The sequence below is a fragment of the Cololabis saira genome, chromosome 6 (assembly GCF_033807715.1).
Source record: "Cololabis saira isolate AMF1-May2022 chromosome 6, fColSai1.1, whole genome shotgun sequence".
Classification (NCBI taxonomy): Eukaryota; Metazoa; Chordata; class Actinopteri; order Beloniformes; family Belonidae; genus Cololabis; species Cololabis saira.
Genome location: NC_084592.1, coordinates 24651462 through 24670867, shown reverse-complemented (window position 1 = coordinate 24670867; position 19406 = coordinate 24651462). Strand labels below are relative to the sequence as shown.

The 19406-nt window shown below is 40.2% G+C and overlaps 1 protein-coding gene across 1 annotated transcript; it reads left to right on the top strand.

Annotated features, from left to right (window-relative positions):
- Positions 1-1614: 1614 nt before the first annotated feature.
- On the top strand, positions 1615-4264 carry vgll3 (vestigial-like family member 3). Its single transcript, XM_061724512.1, is given in 5 exon segments — positions 1615-1964; positions 1966-2079; positions 2604-2913; positions 3027-3581; positions 3681-4264. Coding segments are annotated over 5 exon segments (1182 nt in total). The 5' UTR covers positions 1615-1802; the 3' UTR covers positions 3722-4264.
- Positions 4265-19406: the final 15142 nt, after the last annotated feature.

Below are 19406 nucleotides of genomic sequence, written 5' to 3'. Positions count from 1 at the left end.
AAATATAATTTTCAATGAAGCTGCCGCAAAAGAAAATTTGTGATAAAATGCCATCCATCCATCCATTTTCCCGCCGCTTATCCGGAACCGGGTCGCGAGGGCAGCAGTCTCAACATGTGATAAAATGACAGGAGATAAATGTTTGTGAATCAGACATGTTACAGTTCTTTAAATAATGATGTTATTTTGAAAAAACATAACTATTTAGCAGGAAGAAAACATATACTTTACATTAGGAAATAGCTTCGACTGCCCTTTCATTTTCTATACCATGCCGATGAATCAGTTTTTTACATAATGCTAATGAAACAGCTTCTCTGTTTTAAAAATGTTGGCACCCTCTTCAGTAAATGACACATAATTGTGTGTGCAACTGTTTAAGCAACTAAATTCACATATTAGAGTTTCTGGCATCATATAGCGAGGTTTCTTCTGCATTAAGCAGGTTTGAGTCTGGCTAATAAACCTGTCATGTGATTGGTCTTGTCAATAGATGGCAGCAAATATCTCAAATCAGTCAGTCAATTAACAGTCACCAATAAGCGCTCACATGCGCACACACGAACACACTCTTAGATACATTTTTAATTCATGAGAACGTGTACATTCAATTCTGTGTATCTCGAGCGTTGTAGGTCTTAGTCATGAAGGGATAAAGAGTTTAGAGTTTTTTTTCCTTTCCACTCCGGGATGCAAAATGCAAAACAGTTGCACCTGTTGCCAAACGTTGACTGACGGATAACACGTAAGCTCTTATGTTTCTTGTAAACATGCTCTCTCAAATGAAAAACCAAAGTGGATAATCCTTTAGGGGTTACCAGAAATATTTGAATCGTACAAGTGGGCTCCTTGTGGAATGTTTATGAGCTGATATGACCTTAAAAATAGATTTGATCGTATTTGATGTCTTCTTTTTTTTTAGACTGTGATTTTGGGAGAAAGAATGACCAAAACGAGTAAAATTATTTGAAAAATGATATATAAATCAGTTTTAGGGACTTTGTAATAATAATAATAATAAATTGTATTTATAGAGCGCATTTTCACCTGAATAACAAGTCTCAAAGCGCTTACAATAAAGATTAGAAAAAAAGAAAAATAGAAAATAAAAATAAAAGAGAAATAAAAATAAAAAAATAAAATAAAATAAAAAAAAAGCTAAATTAGCAAAAAAAAAGCACAAGGACATTCTAAAAGACCAGCACATCAGGGATAGGCTGGATGGATGGCGTTTTTAAGTTTCTTTTAAAAGACTTTGATCCCTGACTAGAATAATTCCTGAGTCAGCTCTTTTCTAAAATCTTCTCGCGTCATGAGAATAAAATGCTTTCACCTGTGGACTGAATAAAAACACGCAGCTGGGAAAACAGCCCTCTAAAGTCTGATTTATGGTTCTGCGTTACACCAACGCAGAGCCTACGGCGTAAGGTACGCGGCGACGCGCAACGTACAGTGCGCGTCGCCGCGTACCCTACGCCGTCGATTTAACGCAGAACCATAATTTAGGCTTTACTCACAGCAGTTAAAATCTTTCCAAACTTCACTTCGCCACACTGGCCCTTCCCCGGTGGGCGTGCGTAATGACCACAGCCCCCCTCTAAATATAACTCCCCTTCAAAACAGAAGGAGAGGGGGGGAAGAGGGGGGGAAGGAGGAATTCTAACGCAAATCAAAAGCAGTCTGAAAATTTGTCAGGAAAAGAATTTGTCCGGATTTACCGTGTGTCTTATACGCTCCTGGTCCACTTTTCTGTGGCCCCGGGTGGTGCTGGCGGAGCGCGCAGCGGGAGGCGCATTGTGCGTATGCAAACTGGACGACATGGCTATTGTATGCGTTTGGGCTTATATGGAGCCGCTGCCGGCTCGGGGGACACAGCCCGTCTGAAGTCGGAAGGAGAAGTCACCGTCGGTCGTTTTTCCGCCACTTTCTCTCCTCTGACGTCTCCCTCCTCCGTGTCCGAGTCGCTCCGTCGCTATGAGTTGCCTGGATGTGATGTACCACCAAAGCTATGGAGCGCACTATCTGCCCGCCGCTGCGTACAAGGCGACGTATTACAACCACCATCAGCAGCAGCAACAGGTGAGGGAGAGAGGGACTGACACCTCACAACTTCTGAGAGAACAAGGGATCTGAGTGTGGGAGTTCTTGTACAATCAGGATGAACTTAAGTCTTTTATAAACTTTTTTCTGTGGGCAGCAAAGACGCACAGCCGTAAACTAATTTCACTTGGAGCGATGAAATTCCAGTGCGCGTCTCCGTATTCGCCTCAGGTCAGGCGTAATGACACGGCGCTATTAATCCTGTGGTCAAATGGTGATGTAATGACAGCCGGTCACTCACACAGGAATGTGGATCAGGGCTTTACAAACAGTTGGAATGCATTATGGGGGAAAAAGAGATTCATTATCACAGGATCTCAAAACTATATTATTGGTATATTTATTTGGAAATCATTCATGTCTAAAACTTCACAAATTTTGACAAGTAGTAGTGTGAAGTGAAGTGAAGTGAAGTGTGAAATGTTTTTTCTTGAGTTAAAAAATCAAAATCCAGTTGAAATGTAAAGTCAGTTAATCTCTATTTGCATTCTTTTCTCTTCTAGAGGAAGCTGAGTGTTTACAGTAAGATGCAGGAGTGTATGGAGCCCCAAGCAGGAGGAAGAGGGATGCTGCCCAGGGATCAGGGCCTCAGATCATCTTCGGATTCAGAGATGAAAGACGGCACCCAGCCCGCGGAGGCTGAGTACTTGAGCTCCAGGTGCGTCCTGTTCACCTACTTTCAAGGCGACATCGGGGATGTGGTGGATGAGCACTTCTCCCGGGCTCTCAGTCAGTCCAGCACCTTCAGCACCGAGAGCAAACCCATCAGAGTGACTCAGCCATCTGCTCCAGCATCTGCTAACTTATGGAAAGGTAAAGGGGCAAGACATTTGAAGGGGTATTTGTATTTTTTTGGTTTAATAAAACTCAAGACGATCAAAATATGTGCACTTTGTGTGTAAAACGCTGTGATGTGGTGGTTTCAGATGGCGGCTCGTTACCGGAGGGTCAGGGAAGCTCAGCTTGGAACAGCGCTTTTCAATCTCAAGCCACCTCCTGCCTCCCCTCGGTCTCCGTCTCAGTCAGTCCAGATTTCTCCCCGAGTCCCGTTTCCTTCAACTCCCCGGATGGAACCATATGGGCCAGCCACATGCTCTCCCCGGCCAGCCTCCCGTCTGCGGCTCCCCTCCCCGATAGCTGGGCCTACAGCTTGAGCTCCCAGAACCCAAGCGGCTACCCGAACGTCCACGACGTCTACCAGCCCCATCCCCGCCACCACCCTCACATCCACGCCAGGCACCATCCCTCCATGCTTCACACATACCCGGCCCATAGCCACGCAGCACTGGATCCCAGGTTCAATACGCTGTTGCTGCCTGGGGTTCGGAGCCAGAGCCAGTCCACCACCAGCGCAGGAAGCTCCCCGCACAGCGAGGGGGGAAAACCAGAGATGGATCCCGGCAGCAACAGCCCAGTCACGGCAGCCTCTGTCACCTGGACCCCCTCTGCGCTCCATGGATCTCTGGAGGTGTACGACTCAGGTATCTTTGACAGAACGCTAAATTCAACCAGCATCACAATGGCAAAATAAAACACAATAATCAAGATAACAATTTAGTCTTGTCTCTTTCTCTTTGCAGCTCTCGATCAGACCAAACCAAAGACATCAGTTTGGTTCTAACTGATAAACTCAAGATTGAGCACCTAAACCAAAAAGGACCTAATAAGTGGCTTTATCAATATATGGCTGCAACACCAGCACTGTAATGTAAAATGTAGATAAAGAAAGCAAACTGTAGCTTGTTCTGTGTGTCCTGCAATGTCCTCAAAATCAAAATGGAGACAAACTCAGGCTTGGACTTCTATGACAGTGATGCTCGGGGCTGCCTGTTCACATCCTTGAAGAATGATTGAGGAAAAACAAAAAGACTACTAGCTTTAAGATGAGAAGGCCTGTTCTCCATCAGCACAGAACTCTTTCCTTTTCATTCAGTGTGAGACCAAGCGGTTCTGTTTCAAGAGCTTGATTTTGATCCACATTTTGTTTTGTACAGTAAATGTTTGTCAGTGACTGTAAAGTGATGGTGTGCTCCATTTATTTGACTAGGTTGCTGTTTGCTGAATTACTTCTGCTAAAATTGTTGCTTGAATGTCGTCTATACTGTTGTGTGTAAATACTGGTACTGAGTAATACATTTATTAAACTTTCTGTGGAGATCATTTATTAATGTCTTTTTTCCAAGATTGACTAAATTCCTGACAATACCGGGCCGAATTCAAGCAGCCGATTTATGTCCGGCTCCAATTTTCTCTCAGAATATATGAAAGAACCTGCTCAGTACTGAGAGCTCCCTCGTGGAGTAGCGAGGGGGAATTTGTTGCATTCCACAGACAGTTCTTGTAGGATAGCAGGATATTTCTTCCACACAAACACACACTCTGAAAACACATACACTCCCCGACTGACAAAGACACACAGAAGAATGCGTTTCCTGTCTGGACGGGAAGTTTGTGCGGCGGTTGCAGACTGCTCACATGTTGGAGTGTGCCTTTAGAAAGACAGATGTCAGGTATCACAGTCAGGTTTGCTTTGGTTTCAATTTGTTTCAAACCTGCTCAGTCAGGCTGCTGAATGAAGATGTGGACCGATTTCTAGCTGGAAGAATTCATGGATTGATCACTATGTATGTTGGTATGAATTCTGGGAAGAAAAGAAAGCCATGCTGCTTTAAACACATCGTTTACGGTTAAGTCCTGAACATTGACTTTAACTGTCTGACATGATCAACAGCTGATGGGCTTGTGTAAGGATGGATCCGCCTTCATTGCAATAAAAGAAAAAGAAAAAAACAGACAGATTTTCATGTTAAACTCTTGGTTTGAGGTTAATTTCGGGGGGTAAGAATAAGTCTGCAGGAAATGAATTTAAGTCCCTGTAATGACCTCTGAAGTGATGGAAACAGGACCGGGTCTGTGTATGTGTCATGAGTGGTCTGACCAGGTGGTCTGATCGGCAGTACCAGCCCACTAACATTCCAGCCTCCGCTCCCACGTATCTCATTCTCCGTCTCGACTAAACAGCAGGACTTTAAATCTGGAACACAGCAGCTGCACATCCAGCCAGAGAACCAGCAGATCGCAACGCGAAGAAAAGGAGAGGAAAACGAAAGGGAGAGGGCTGATTTCCGATTCAGTTATTCAATCTGAGAATATCCTTTTCATTATAATTGTTTGTATTGCTAATGAGAATTCTCCAAAACACAAAAGATGACATGGTCAGACAAAGTTCAGAGTACAGTCCAAACCATGTCACAGCGACACGCTGGTGATAGTTTAATTAGAACTGTCCATGAAAAAAGATGTCAGATGAAAAAAAAATGATTATTTTATTGAAAGTTTTACTATACATGTGTCTTTTCTAATACGTCAAGTTTAGTTTGGGTAAAACTATAAGAGTACCAGTTACCCGTATCAGTTTAAGTCAGCACAAACTGAACACTAGAAATCCTTCACTTTATCAACAAAACAAGTGCTTTTGGCAAATATAACCTCAGATGGAAAACTATTTCTAAATTGATTCATCAGGAATTATTTATTTAGCAGCAAGAAAGCCAAAATGAAATAAATTGTGTGGAGGAAATAATAACTACCCCTTAACTGCTAGGATTTATGGTAAGTCACAGACAGGTGTTGCTAATCATCAGACGTTGGTGAATTGAACATTAGCAACTGTGCTGATCTTAAGAGAAGCAGGTGTTTTGACAGTTTTCTCCTGTGTGTTAACACAATGCCAGGAGGAAAAGAAATAAGAAATGGTCCTAAAGAAACAATTGATTCTGCATATCAGTCTGGGAAGGAGTACAATTATTTCCAAACAATTTGGAGTTCAACATTCTATAATGAGAAAGATTGTTCAAAGCAACGACGACAGCTGCCAATCCTCCCATGTTCAATGCTCAAAGAAAAACAAAGCAACCCCAGATTTACAGCTCAGACACTCCTTCCCTCACTGGGCATGTTAAATGTTACAGTCCATGACTGCACAATTAGAAAAAGACTGAACCAGTATGGCTTATTTGTCATGGCTGCCAGGAGACATTCTCTTCTGTTTAAAAAGAACGTGGAGGCACAACTGAGGATAACAGAACTGCATCTAACCAAACCACAAGCCTTCTGTCCTATAGATTGGTGAGACCAAAGTGGAGTTATTTGTCCTTAATGACCAAACATGGTGGAGCGGTTGTGATTTTGGGTTGTTATGCAAAACACAGGGCCTTGACACCTTGCAGTCATTGAGTGGACCATGAACTCCCCTGGGATAAACAAAGTATTTCTATCTATGCAGAATGTATAGAGTCAAATGTGAAGCCTCTGTCTGAAATCTAAAAAATACGATAGGACAACAATCCAAAACACATCAGCAAAGGTCCATCAGAATGGCTGAAAAAAATAAAGTAATTAAACAACCATGGTTTTTGAATGGACGGGTAAAACTGCAGCCCTCAACCCAGCTGAAATGCCATAGTGAGACGTTTGCATAAGCAAATGCCTGAAGTAATGTTGGAAAGAAGAATGGTGCAAAACCTTCCATGCAGAAAATTACTACTTCACATTATTGCTGCTAAAGTGTGATCTACAACAAGGTTTCTAAACCCTGGTCCTCGGGGGCCACTGTCCTGCATGTTTTAGACGTTCCACAGCTTCATCACATCCTGATAGAAATGATTGTGTCATGAAGAGACTTGTGCAGACCTTGATGACATGCTGATGATGACCATCAATTAGACTCTGGTATTTTAATGCAAGGAAACATTCAAAACATGCAAGACAGTATAGGCCCAGAGGACCAGGGTAGAGAGACACTGATCTACAAGCTATTGAATAGTGGGTACTCAGTATTGCCCACATGTTTTGTTTTTTGTTTCTATTTTTGTTGAGTAAATAATGATATGGTAAAAAATAATAATACTTTTCGTGTGAGTTTAAAAAAAGTAAAATCCATTACAGTCAGAAGACTTTCATGATGTTTGTGCACAAAAATACGTAGGGCTGAAAGAGGGGAAGAGGGGGTACTGACTTTTGCACATGACTGTACAATCAGTGGCACATTTACATTCAGTTTGCTACATTTGTATTAGTTTATATTTTATTTTATATCTAATTGTACTTTTATCATAATGTCAGTTTGATTACAATTGAAATGATATGAGCAATTTTACCCAGTGGATTTTCCATCCCATTTATATTTGATTGTAGAAAATGACAAATGCCATGTTGCAAATGCAATGGATGTATTGCAGGTGTTTCTTAAAACTGTCGATTGTAAGTTTTTAGCTACACTTGTGCTGTTTGGGATCATTTCAGGGAATATATAAAAGGCTGCAGTTTTCAACAAACCACCTCATTAGCATTAGCATGTAGCTGCTGCATCTGCATTCTGTGCACTAACATGCTAACAGGCTTCCCACTGGCAGCCTTGCAGAATCACCACAGGCACTTCCACAGGAAGAGAAGCACTAAACATACACAACGTCATTCCTGGAAGGCGGTTAAAAGTGAATTGATCTTATTATAAAATGACAAAAAAGGGATTCATAAGTTTTGGAAATGTTGTATGTGTACCACAACATTTAATTAATATAACAAGTGGTTTAGTCTCATTAAAAAAAGGCTTCAAAATATTTTAGATACATAGGTTTGATGCCTGTTATCACTGAAGTGGTAAAATATATTTTACATGAACTGCTGTCTTTGAGAGTTTTATATATACTCCCAAATCGGTTTTGCTTTTCCTTGTTTGCAATCAAGTTCAAAAGTACACTTATATCAGACAAACACAATTACAAGCCCAGACACACACAAGCACATTCATCAATGATGTACTACACACAAAGGATACTAAATGGGAAAAAGAAGTACCTTGGGCCAATCTATTGTTATCGGTCCTCATCTCCCCATTGCCATAATTGCCTCTTCAGTGACGGGCCCGCATGTCCTGTCCATGACACAGTCATATTTATTTTCAAATATGACAGGAAATAGTTTTATTTCTCTTTTATTTTCTTGGAATCCACATCTGCTGCAGACCATCCGTCCTCCATATGAAACTCTTTTTTTAATGTCAATTCAGACTTAATATCTTTTTGTAGCTTCCCTCAGAGCATTGGTCTGGTTGTTATCTGTTTAGTTTTCCAATCTCGCAGTGTGTGTTCATTGATTATATTACATTATATTGTTCATAATCATTGATGTGTTCTTTCCCTTCATCTATTTAATTAACATGTTACTATAGCAGGGTGCCTTGATGTACAGTATACTTTGTTATGTAGAAAAAAGACAAAAACCTTGGTACATAAATTCTGGTTTGTTTTGTATTTATTCCTGACTTAATAAGAATGCATAAACTTTTAAACAAACTCCCTCACAAATTAAACCTAAGATCAAGCTTATGTCTGTGAATTGTCTTTAAATCCCCCTTATTTGTTCCAAAACTCTGCAGAGCCAAATGACCATTGAGTTAAAAAAAAAAAAAAGATTACTCATTCACGTGTCAGACCATTATGCAACCCTAGGAGTTAAAGCTCAAAAGCTTGCATTGCTATCATTATTGAATTTGAATTAATTGACTTGAAATTAATTGAATTGAGCGGAATTGTTCTGAAATTAAACAGCCTCAGTGTAAGAGCAACAGCAAGGGAGAAGGTGATGGAGAACAGATGCTTCAGGGCAGCAAACCAGAGTCCACGGAAAAAAAAGAGAGATGAAAAGAAAGAGTGAGAGGGAGAAATCTGATCAGTCATAACACCGCGCAGCCACACATTCCAGAGTAATTGAGCGGATGATTGGTATCACAATCAACAGTGTAACAGCAGCTGGTCGAATACAAAACTATACAAAAACTGATCAGGATTAGAGAAGAGAAGATCCAAAAAAACCGAAAGATATGAAAACAATAAAGGTAAGTAAGAGATGTATATGGCATCCATAATCTCTCATCACATCCTCTTTCACCATTTAAACACATTTCCCCCAACTCCCACAAGCCAGCTCACACGCCTACAACTCACTGGGCTAATTAGCACTAATTTACCCTCTTCGTACAAGTATTAAGGGTGTTAGAGGTATTACAGAAAGGCTCAGCTTTCATCATTCTGTTTGTGTCAACAGGGCAGCCTAATGAAGCGTGCTGGGACTGTCACAGAACACTTGTCTTGCTGATTGGGCTTGATTCTCTAAGTCGTCTGTGCTTCAAACGATACCCTCCTCTAATAAACAACTAGAACACCCATGGAGCTGAGAATGTAGAGAGACATTATTGCAGTAAAACTGTGAAATATTCAACCATTCACAGGAAATATATAGAATATATATATATATATATATATATATATATATATATATATATATATATATATATACATATATATATATATATATATATTTATATACTGTATATATATTTAGTATGTATGTATAATTATTATTACAGTTTTTGATAAGATAATGCTTTTACATTAACGCGGAGAGTCTGCCATGGTTTCCAGCATGCATTTGCTGAAATATTCATAAATATTCAAGATGTGCAAATTTTGCATTAATCTATATATTTTTAAAGCCTTTTTTAAACAAAAGACATGTATGCTAAATTACCTGCAGTTGATTCTCTGCACTATTCGACCAGATGGAAGCCATGCTATCAACTGCACTAGTTAAGTACAGAGACCTGGACCTGTGGCTAAAGATCAATTTTAGGCCGGGTCTGGGGTAAACCCAGCTGTAAAAGGACCAATTTCCTCCTCAATACTCTCAGTCTTTACAGTGCAGGACTTCATTAGGATCTGTTATGTTATGTTATGTTATGTTATGTTATGTTATGTTATGTTATGTTATGTTATGTTGATGTAATTGTTTTGTGAGAGTTAACATGAACACGAGTTAGGCCCAGAAAGCACATTAGAATGACAAGATCAACCTCAAAAGATCTTCACTGGTGTCTCCAATTCTGTTCACTATGTTTGCAAACATAGTTCAGGACAGCTGAACATCTTTTCTTGCCTACATCAGCCACAAAGTCTGCACCGTGGCCCATCCAGTTATTGTTTGGGCCAGCGGTGAAGTACCTAAAAAGCAGGGCCTTGTCTTGGCCCCGTGAAGTTTTATGAAACTTTTCTTTGAGGGATGGTTCCTGATAACGGAGACACGCGCCAGTGGTCGAAGCGTCGTAAAACTACTCCAGACACACTTAAAGGAAACCAGTCTAGTAAGGATCAGCCTATTAAGCAGACAGTTCTCCTTTTTTTTCTTTTGTAGTGTGATGTTAGGTAAGTATAAGAACTGCATGACACAGCAGTCACAGCACTCTAGGTTTGGAGAACAAGGGAGTAATTCTGATGGAGAGTCATGATGGTGAGAGCAAATCCTCTAATGAGAACAACATTTTATCATTACATATATGATGATATTCCTTTGTTGTTATTGGATGAAAGTGTCTGCTAAATGTAAATGTTTAGTAATGTAAACTGGGTCTACTGGATGATCTGTGGTAAAGAAAATTCTGTGACAAAAATCTGTATGTATTTATATTTGTCAGTTTGTAAAACATTCTTACCAACAGTACTGGAGTTGAGGGGGGATGAGGGGGGATGGCATCCCCCCTGAAATAAAAACAGTCAAAATCATCCCCCCTGTAAAACTGCCAATCCCCCCTTTCCATCCCTTATGTCATTTCATCAATGAATGTGGTTTTACTGCTATTTCAACATTTAGAGTCATCACCAGAAAAATAACACCAGAAAATTAACTTATTTGACAATTTTCACCTGTTTCAAGTAAATTTTCACTTGAAATAAGTAGATTTTTCTACTTATTTTAAGTGAAAATCTACTTGAAACAGGTGAAAATTGTTGTTTTTTCCAGTGATGAGTCTTGTTTTAAGTGTAATGAGATTTTTTTACTAAAATGAGACATTTTAACTAGAACTAAGACAAATATTCTTGTTAAGATTTTGAGTTTTTGCAGTGGTCCATTTTACCTATCCTGTGAAGGACAGAGTCATATTGATAAGTTCATAAAACTGTTTTTTATTGTTGTGTTTTGATGTATTTGATGTAAGCCCAGTGGATATTTAAAGCTTACAGAAGGCTGCATTTAACTGCTGCTATGTCATTCCTGCAGTATTTCTGCAGGTGTTTTGGTCACTGCTATTATTTGTAATATATTATATTATTTGTAATCAACACAAATTATCTGTCCCCATATGATAAAATCCACCATCCCCCCTGATTTTTTTTTACAACTCGAGTACTGCTTACCAAGATGCATTCAAGTTCCTTTCATCCCAGAAAAATGATCCTATGAGGAAGCCATTGTGTTTAAAGTTGAAGCTTGGTAGTTGGTACCCACTTAGTTGGTACCCACTTAATCATGTACAGGGTCACGGGGTCCTTTCTGTATTACCACTATCAAAAACTGATTACATTGAGCACACCTTCAATGAAATCACTTCAGTGCAAAGGGATAGGTGTTCGGTTGGTCTCAGCTGAGGCTGTGTTTATATGTTTGATTCCCGTGTGTGGTGAAGGAGGGAATGTGTGCAGTTGTCCTTGATCCTCTGAATGGCTACACCAGTCTTGTTGGAACTCCAACAAGTAAGGTAAGACCAGTAACTCTACGATGAATACACAGTTACGCCACAGAGAAACATCAAAATTGAGACTGTTTACAATTCACAGCAAAAACATCCACCCATAACGCGGGCCGGCCGCATTCCTCCGAGTGCCCACACACAGACGAACTGGGATATCATGCTTTCCCTTTTTAGTCATACAGATTTTGACATTTAAAAAAAAAAAAAAAAAAGGGGGGGGGGGGTATAAAAATAAAACAACATGCATTCCTACGAAGCACTGGGGTTGCAAGAGGGTCTGAAGCAAAATCAAGAAGAAGAAAAAGAGAAGGCACTTCAGATATAGCCCCTTGATGGACTGGTGACCTGTCCGGGGTGTAGCCTGCCTTTCACACAGTGACAGCTGGGATAGCCTCTTGCCCCCCATTCCCATGCCCCCATCCCCCCACGCCTGTGACCCTGAACAAGATGAAGTGGCTATAGAAAAATGGATGGATGGATAGCTTTGAATTATATATGGCTACAGACTTCCAGATGAGAGGATGAAGCTCAGCTTGTTTCGTCACGTGTGCAATAACTTCAAGATATTTAGTTGTTGTTAATTGGCTGTTGTCTTATTTTCTTCTATCAGAGGTAGATTCATTCATAAAAGCTGGTGTGGCTGCAGCAGCAGTTGGTTGTTTCTGTCAGCTCCGCTCTGGGTAGTGTGCCAGTAACCACAGAGGCCAGTACATAGTTGTCATTCCTCTGCTCACTGAAAGCACATTTAGCAGGCAGCACCTGTTTCCCTTGCTCAGTCTCTTCAGTAGGCTGCTCCTCCACAGCTCCGCCTGCATCTAAAGGAGTGCAGATTGCCCTCATAAGACTTTATACAACAAATTCCACAGTGCAGCTGAGAAACTGACTTTTTTTATCATTGTGATCTCTTACAGTTGTAGTATAAAGTGCGTTCCATTTACCTTGGAAGTCAGACTTGGTGAATGATGTCACAACCGAGCTGAGGGCGTTCCATTTGCAAAGCTGGGGGGAAAAAAAACCCACCACAAATCTTTCCACACATCTGATTAACTGTTGCCAGGGCTAGTCATTGTTAGGAAAAACTTAATGCCAAACTCAATGTAGAAAAAAAGAAAGAAGAAGAAATAAAAATAGATGAGTGTTTACTTTGTGGATGTGAGTAGCAGCGATGTTGGATTCTGCAGTTAGGATAGGTGAAGTATTTGAGTTGGAATTCCAACATCAAGAGGTTTTCCAGTTGATGTCTCCCACAACTTGGAAATTTAAACCTCTGAACAAACTATCAGCCCATTCCAAGTGCAACGTCAGCATTGGTTGTGTAATAAAAATAACAATAAGATTAAAGCAGAGAACAGAGATTAAAGTTGATATGGGAGGCTTTGTGGCAAGGAATGTAGCATCTCTTCTAGACTTTAAAACGTTAACATACCAGTGTAAATTATGACTGATAACACATTGTGACTAACTATCTGAAGGTATTACATCTCAAAGTACATCTGGAAATAAGCAACAGCAATGTGCAATTCCATGACAAAAGCAGCATTGTTGCATTTGAGCACCAGATGGAAAATCACAGGGGAGTCCTAAGGAGTCCTGCGAAGACGTCTTCCATTTGTCCCCTGAGTCCATTGCTGGGTCAGAGCAGGACACGGTCCAGTCATCAAGTTTTGATGAAACCTGCAGAGATGTGCGCACAAACAGTCTCACATTTCTGGTTGCTGCACGCACAGTCTCATTAAGTAAAATCCTAATCTTCAGAATCTGATACAGCTGTGATGCTGGCGACAATGGTCTGAAGGAAAAACCATCCAATTTAAGGCTGATCAACACAGAGCCGCGAGGGAGGAACGTGGAGCACGCACCAAGGAGAGTGACTGTATGACATTTGCTTTTTAATGGAGGGTTTTATCAATCAGTTACAAGTGCAATTGGGATCATATTTTAGGTTTTACAGGCAAAGTTTTCCCAATTAAAGCTGCAAATTAAACCAACACGTTATATTATATTTGCCCTGAAGACATCACAGAATTAAACAGCTATGTGCTTCACTGTATTAATACTCTCCTCTAAAGCTAAAATGATCAGGGGTCGATGTTAGGTCGGGATTCAATACACATGAGCCAGGTGGACACCTTCCAATACCAATATCAATATCTCAATTGAGGGGATTAACTTGTCACTCAAAACAAACAAAAGAATTGGACCTGGACTTCTGAAAGAATAAAACTGATCATAGACCTGTCTTCATAAATGGAGAATATATGGAAATCATCCAGAGTTTCAAATTCCTGGGAATCCTCATCTCCGACAGCCTTTCCTGGTCCACAAACACCACTGCTGCTGTAAAGAAGACACAGCCACGCCTGCACTTCCTCCGTGTCCTGAAAAAATACAACCTACATCACAAACTACTGTTGACTTTTTTACTGTTTCTTACTGTTGCCATCGAGAGCAGCATATTCTATGGTCTCACAGTATAGTACGCAGACTGTTCAGCGGCTGACAATAAGGCCGTGGACAGTGTCATTAGGTCAGCAGGAAAAATCATAGGCTGGTCCCTTCCCTCACTGGAGCAACACATATCATAACAGGCCCCTCTCACCCTGGCCATCACCTCATTGAGCTGATGCTTTCAGGAAGGCGTTAAAGGTCAATTAAAACACAAACAAACAGAACAATATACTCAGTACTCGAGTTGTAAAAAAAAATCAGGGGGGATGGCGGATTTTATCATATGGGGACAGATAATTTGTGCTGATTACAAATAATATAATATATTACAAATAATAGCACTGACCAAAACACCTTCAGAAATACTGCAGGAATGACATAGCAGCAGTTAAATGCAGCCTTCTGTAAGCTTTAAATATCCACTGGGCTTACATCAAATACATCAAAACACAACAATAAAAAACAGTTTTCTGAACTTATCAATATGATTCTGTCCTTCACAGGATAAGTAAAATGGATCACTGCAAAAACTCAAAATCTTAACAAGAATATTTGTCTTATTTCTAGTTAAAATGTCTCATTTTAGTAAAAAAATCTCATTACACTTTAAACAAGACTCATCACTGGAAAAAACAACAATTTTCACCTGTTTAAAGTAGATTTTCACTTAAAATAAGTACGAAAATCTGCCAGTGGAACAAGATTTTTTTGCTTGTAATGAGAAGATAAATCTTGTCCCACTGGAAGATTTTTCTACTTATTTCAAGTGAAAATTTACTTGAAACAGGTGAAAATGGTCAAATAAGTTATTTTTCTGGTGTTATTTTTCTGGTGATGACTCTAAATGTTGAAATAGCAGTAAAACCACATTCATTGATGAAATGACATAAGGGATGGAAAGGAGGGATGGCAGTTTTACAGGGGGGGATGATTTGGACCGTTTTTTATTTCAGGGGGGATGCCATGCCCCCTCATCCCCCCTCAACTCGAGTACTGACTATACTGTTTTTTCCCCACAGCCATTCAGTCTCTCAACAAACATAGTGACTCCATACATCCAGTGCAATATTCCCAGTGCAAATTCAAACTTAACTTATTTATAACTTATTTATACTTAGTGCAATACTGCCACTCAGCATTTTATCCTGCTCTCTGTAAAGTCTATATCTTGTGTCTTTCCTACCTGATGTCATATGTCTTTATGTTGTACAATGTGTGGCTTCGTCATGTGACTGTATCTATCTATCTATCTATCTATCTATCTATCTATCTATCTATCTATCTATCTATCTATCTATCTATCTATCTATCTATCTATCTATCTATCTATCTATCTATCTATCTATCTATCTATCTATCTATCTATCTATCTATCTATCTATCTATCTATCTATCTATCTATCTTACTCTGTTTACATGCGTACTGTTGATGAAACTTCTTTGCTTTGATCATATAAAATGTTTTCATTATCTCAGTTGAGTCACAATTAAATGAATATGTAATTCTTTATTCACTGTAATCACTGGCAATATAGACCTAAACACTTATACCCTCCCCACCCTCATCACACAAGTGAACAAAAACACACACTGCTGTTCCCTTACTTTTGTCATCTAATGAGGTATTCGTAGAGAGCTTGATCTGTTAGTACCCTCTGCAGTTTAAAAGTACAGTCAGCATCTCATCCAGTTACATTGCTGAAAGGAACCAAGGAATCTGTCTTTTTTAAACATGTTATCAAGAGCTGTGACATCACCTGGGTCTTAAAGGGACAAGAATGCAATTTAATTTAAGTGTAATCAATAAAAATTGTAATGGAAAATGCATATGAACAACGTCTTTAATTAATGCTGGAGTAATTGTTTTTACTCAGAATACTATGTTACACACTGTTTACAATTTATTGTAATTAGAAATGGTAGTTGTTATTATATTGGGACTATTTTAGTTCTAAGTCTCTGGAAAAGAAGGAAAAAACACGGTTACTCAGCAGTGAGGAATTCCTTGCGGAGCCACCTGCTTGTCAATCAGACCTGACTGAGTTATGTGACCCTACCTGCTGCTACTGTCCCATGCTGCCCATGAAGACCATACCACACATACCGGAGCCGCAGAGGGGCATTCCTGCTCCATTGACCCACATCATTTTTTACTTCATAGCTGTCGAAGTAACCAGGATTTCACTGACGACTGAAACAACTAACTAAGATTTCCTGAGGAGGCGGTGGAGTGGAAAGCTGTGCACTGTCACTAAATGCACTTAATATGTTTTTATACATGACACAAAATAGGGTTAATGTGTGTAAACACATCATTTTTGGAATTTTCTCCTTCAAAGGGACTGAGAGTGTGACAGTTTCCTCCAGTGATTGCCATTTTTGTAAAATGGAAAAAATATCTCAGTGGACTTTAAGGGAAATGTGTATTTTAATTATTATTTATGTATGTAAATTTGAAGGGTGTTTTATCATATTTCGGTTTCCACATTCATAAAGCCTACATTTATTGTTTTTTCTATAGCTAAATAAAACTTAACACCTACCTGCTTGATGAGATAAAAAGGCTAAAGTCAAAAAAGCGCAGTCTTCAGCAGGACCTTTACTACATTTACGGTTTACCAATTAGTTTTTGCAAAAATGACATATTCACGCATTAAGAACACTCCCCGACTTCAAGAATCGTCTTCAATATACTACTAAAGAATATGAATTAAAAAAAGTTTACCAATTTAGCAAATTAACATGTCTCCATATCCCAACAATAAAATACATGTCATTTTCTTTCAAGGAAACAGGTGTGATGTCACTATAAATGTTTGTTTTGAAGTAGATCAGAAGCGTCTGTGAAAATCATCCTGGACTCGAGAAAAAAATGGAAATAGATTTGTAAGTTTTGCAGAAATGGTAGATATTGCTACCTGGTAATCCAAGAGAAGGATTTTCTTAACCTAAATGGCAGATTTTTTGCATGTAATTTCAGCCATTTTTAATTCTTAACTCAATCATACTAAAGAAGTGTTGATATTTCAAGGACAAGATTGCTGGTTGGAGCAGGAATCAACTCAGCCTTCAGCTCGACAATCATGTGCGTAGCTTTACCACTAACAGATACGCACGATGATTTAACACCAAGCCTGTTTGCACTGCCTGCCTGAGTGGCTTCGAGTGTGTGATCATCTCAGTAGACAGTGTAATCTGAGGGATAACATGCTCCTTATCCAGCTGATCCTTCACCTCCCCGGGTTCTGACGGGTTGACACCCATCATTCTTCACATTAACTTTGCCTAATTGGCAGATAATTCTCTCCACCCCTGCTGACCTTTCACTGTTTCTGTATTGTTCCTGTACTCAACTACTGTCCCTACTGTCTGGGTCTTTATCCACCAATCTGACCAGGAACCCTGCAGACTAAAGTTTCCCAGCTGGGCCTCTTGTCTGGGCTCGGAAACCCAGCATGCCCTGTCACTGTTAGGTGGGGAAGTGAAGTTGAGCGCTTCCTCTGAGATGGGGACCCCCATGCTGGGACGCTCTCCGCATGGATGACAGGAGTGCCGGCCCCCGAAGACTTCCAACCTGTCAGCATCAGCAGACCGACCATCTCTTTCCTCAAACAACGTGGATATCACAGCAATGCTCCCGCAGATTTAACTGCTTCACTCTATCTTTTGTTGTGATAAAGTGCATATCACAATGGCTGTGAATGTTTGCTTTACAATCTTAAGAGTTATCAAAGAAGAAAAATAATACTTGACCAACAAAAGCCAAATAAGCACAAATGCTTTTCCGTTTTGAATCTTAAATACACAGGATTGTCTTTCCCACAAAGCACAAATCAGACCAATAAAGCTCATTCTGATTCTGATATAAACACTGTGCATTCCAGCTTACTGTAGCTCTCATTCCTCCCTGACAGTGATTGACATGTGTTTGCAGAGCTACTGGAAAGTCAGACACGGGACATATGTGAGTCCCACCCTCCTGTCATGTCCACCTTCCCATGCGTCCTTTGTGGTGGAGGTGGAGGTGGCAGGAGCAGTCAGGAGCTTGTCGGAGCAACAGGAAGAGGCCAACGCACTTCCACACACGCACACACCCAGACGGCTTTCCTCTCCTTGACAGGAACAACCCTCCAACACTCTCGCTGTCAGCTCCCCCTGTGAGTTTGTCAGCTGTCATTAACTTACCAAAGTTCCAGCAGGCCAGGCGGCTTCCCCTTGTTCCCACCCCCCTCATAGGTGACTCTCCCCAGGGGTCCATGCTGGAAATGTCAACTTCTCTGTGAGGAACATCCATCCTGTCAACGCAGATGTCCAGAAGTCATAGAAACATTAAGTACATGAAAATCTACATGACAAAAGAATGTTTTATATGTGTAGTACACATGTTTTTAGTGTAGTTGTACCACTTTGAGAGTGTTTTTGTAGCCATTTACATGATGTTTTGCATTGTAGATGCAAACTATGAATACGAAATGCAGATTCAGTCTTTATGAGTGCGTGTATGTGTGTGTATGTATGCTGGGGAACAGCATGTGTGGAATGTGTGTGTGATATAAAGGCTCTCTCCTCGTGACACAATGGTGTCTTTGACAGCCGGGAGAAGGGAAGGCTTTGTTTGGTGACACCACACAGTGTTGTGAATGCTCGACATAGCTGCCATTCCTCTCTCTGTGTCGTCTGCCAGGCCACTGGCTTATCAGGGATTCCTCTGCTTTCTCTCTGCCCACGCACACTCCTCGCATATATGTGTGTGTGCCTGTATGTGTAACCGAGGGAAAGAGTTTGTGATGCAGAGTAGTTAACTCGAAGGAAAATGCTAATAAGCTTCGGAGGAGAACGGGCCCACTGTTGGGTTACATATCCCTCCTCAAGTGGACCAATTTGGCTGCCTGATTTTCAAACAGTCTCAAGTAGTTAGCTGGTATGGGTTAGTTTAAACAAAACGGATGTGTAATTTGTTATTATAAAAGTGATGATAAGCACAAGAAATTACAATGATGGTCACAACAGCAGCTCCATGTTTTCTAATGAAAACAAAATACCTTTTTGCACCTGCAACACAGATATTTAGAAGAAGTACATCTTAAATCAGTCAGTGCAAAGTCCAAAAATGTGTTACACAGCAGGGGAATCAAAACCATTTTGTTAATATTACACATGTTCACATCCTGCTCCCAAAATAGAGCTGACTCCTTAGTGCATTGACTTGTTGTTCCAGCACATTCTGCAAATGCATCATTGAATTCAGATCTGGAGAATGAGGAGGCTCTAG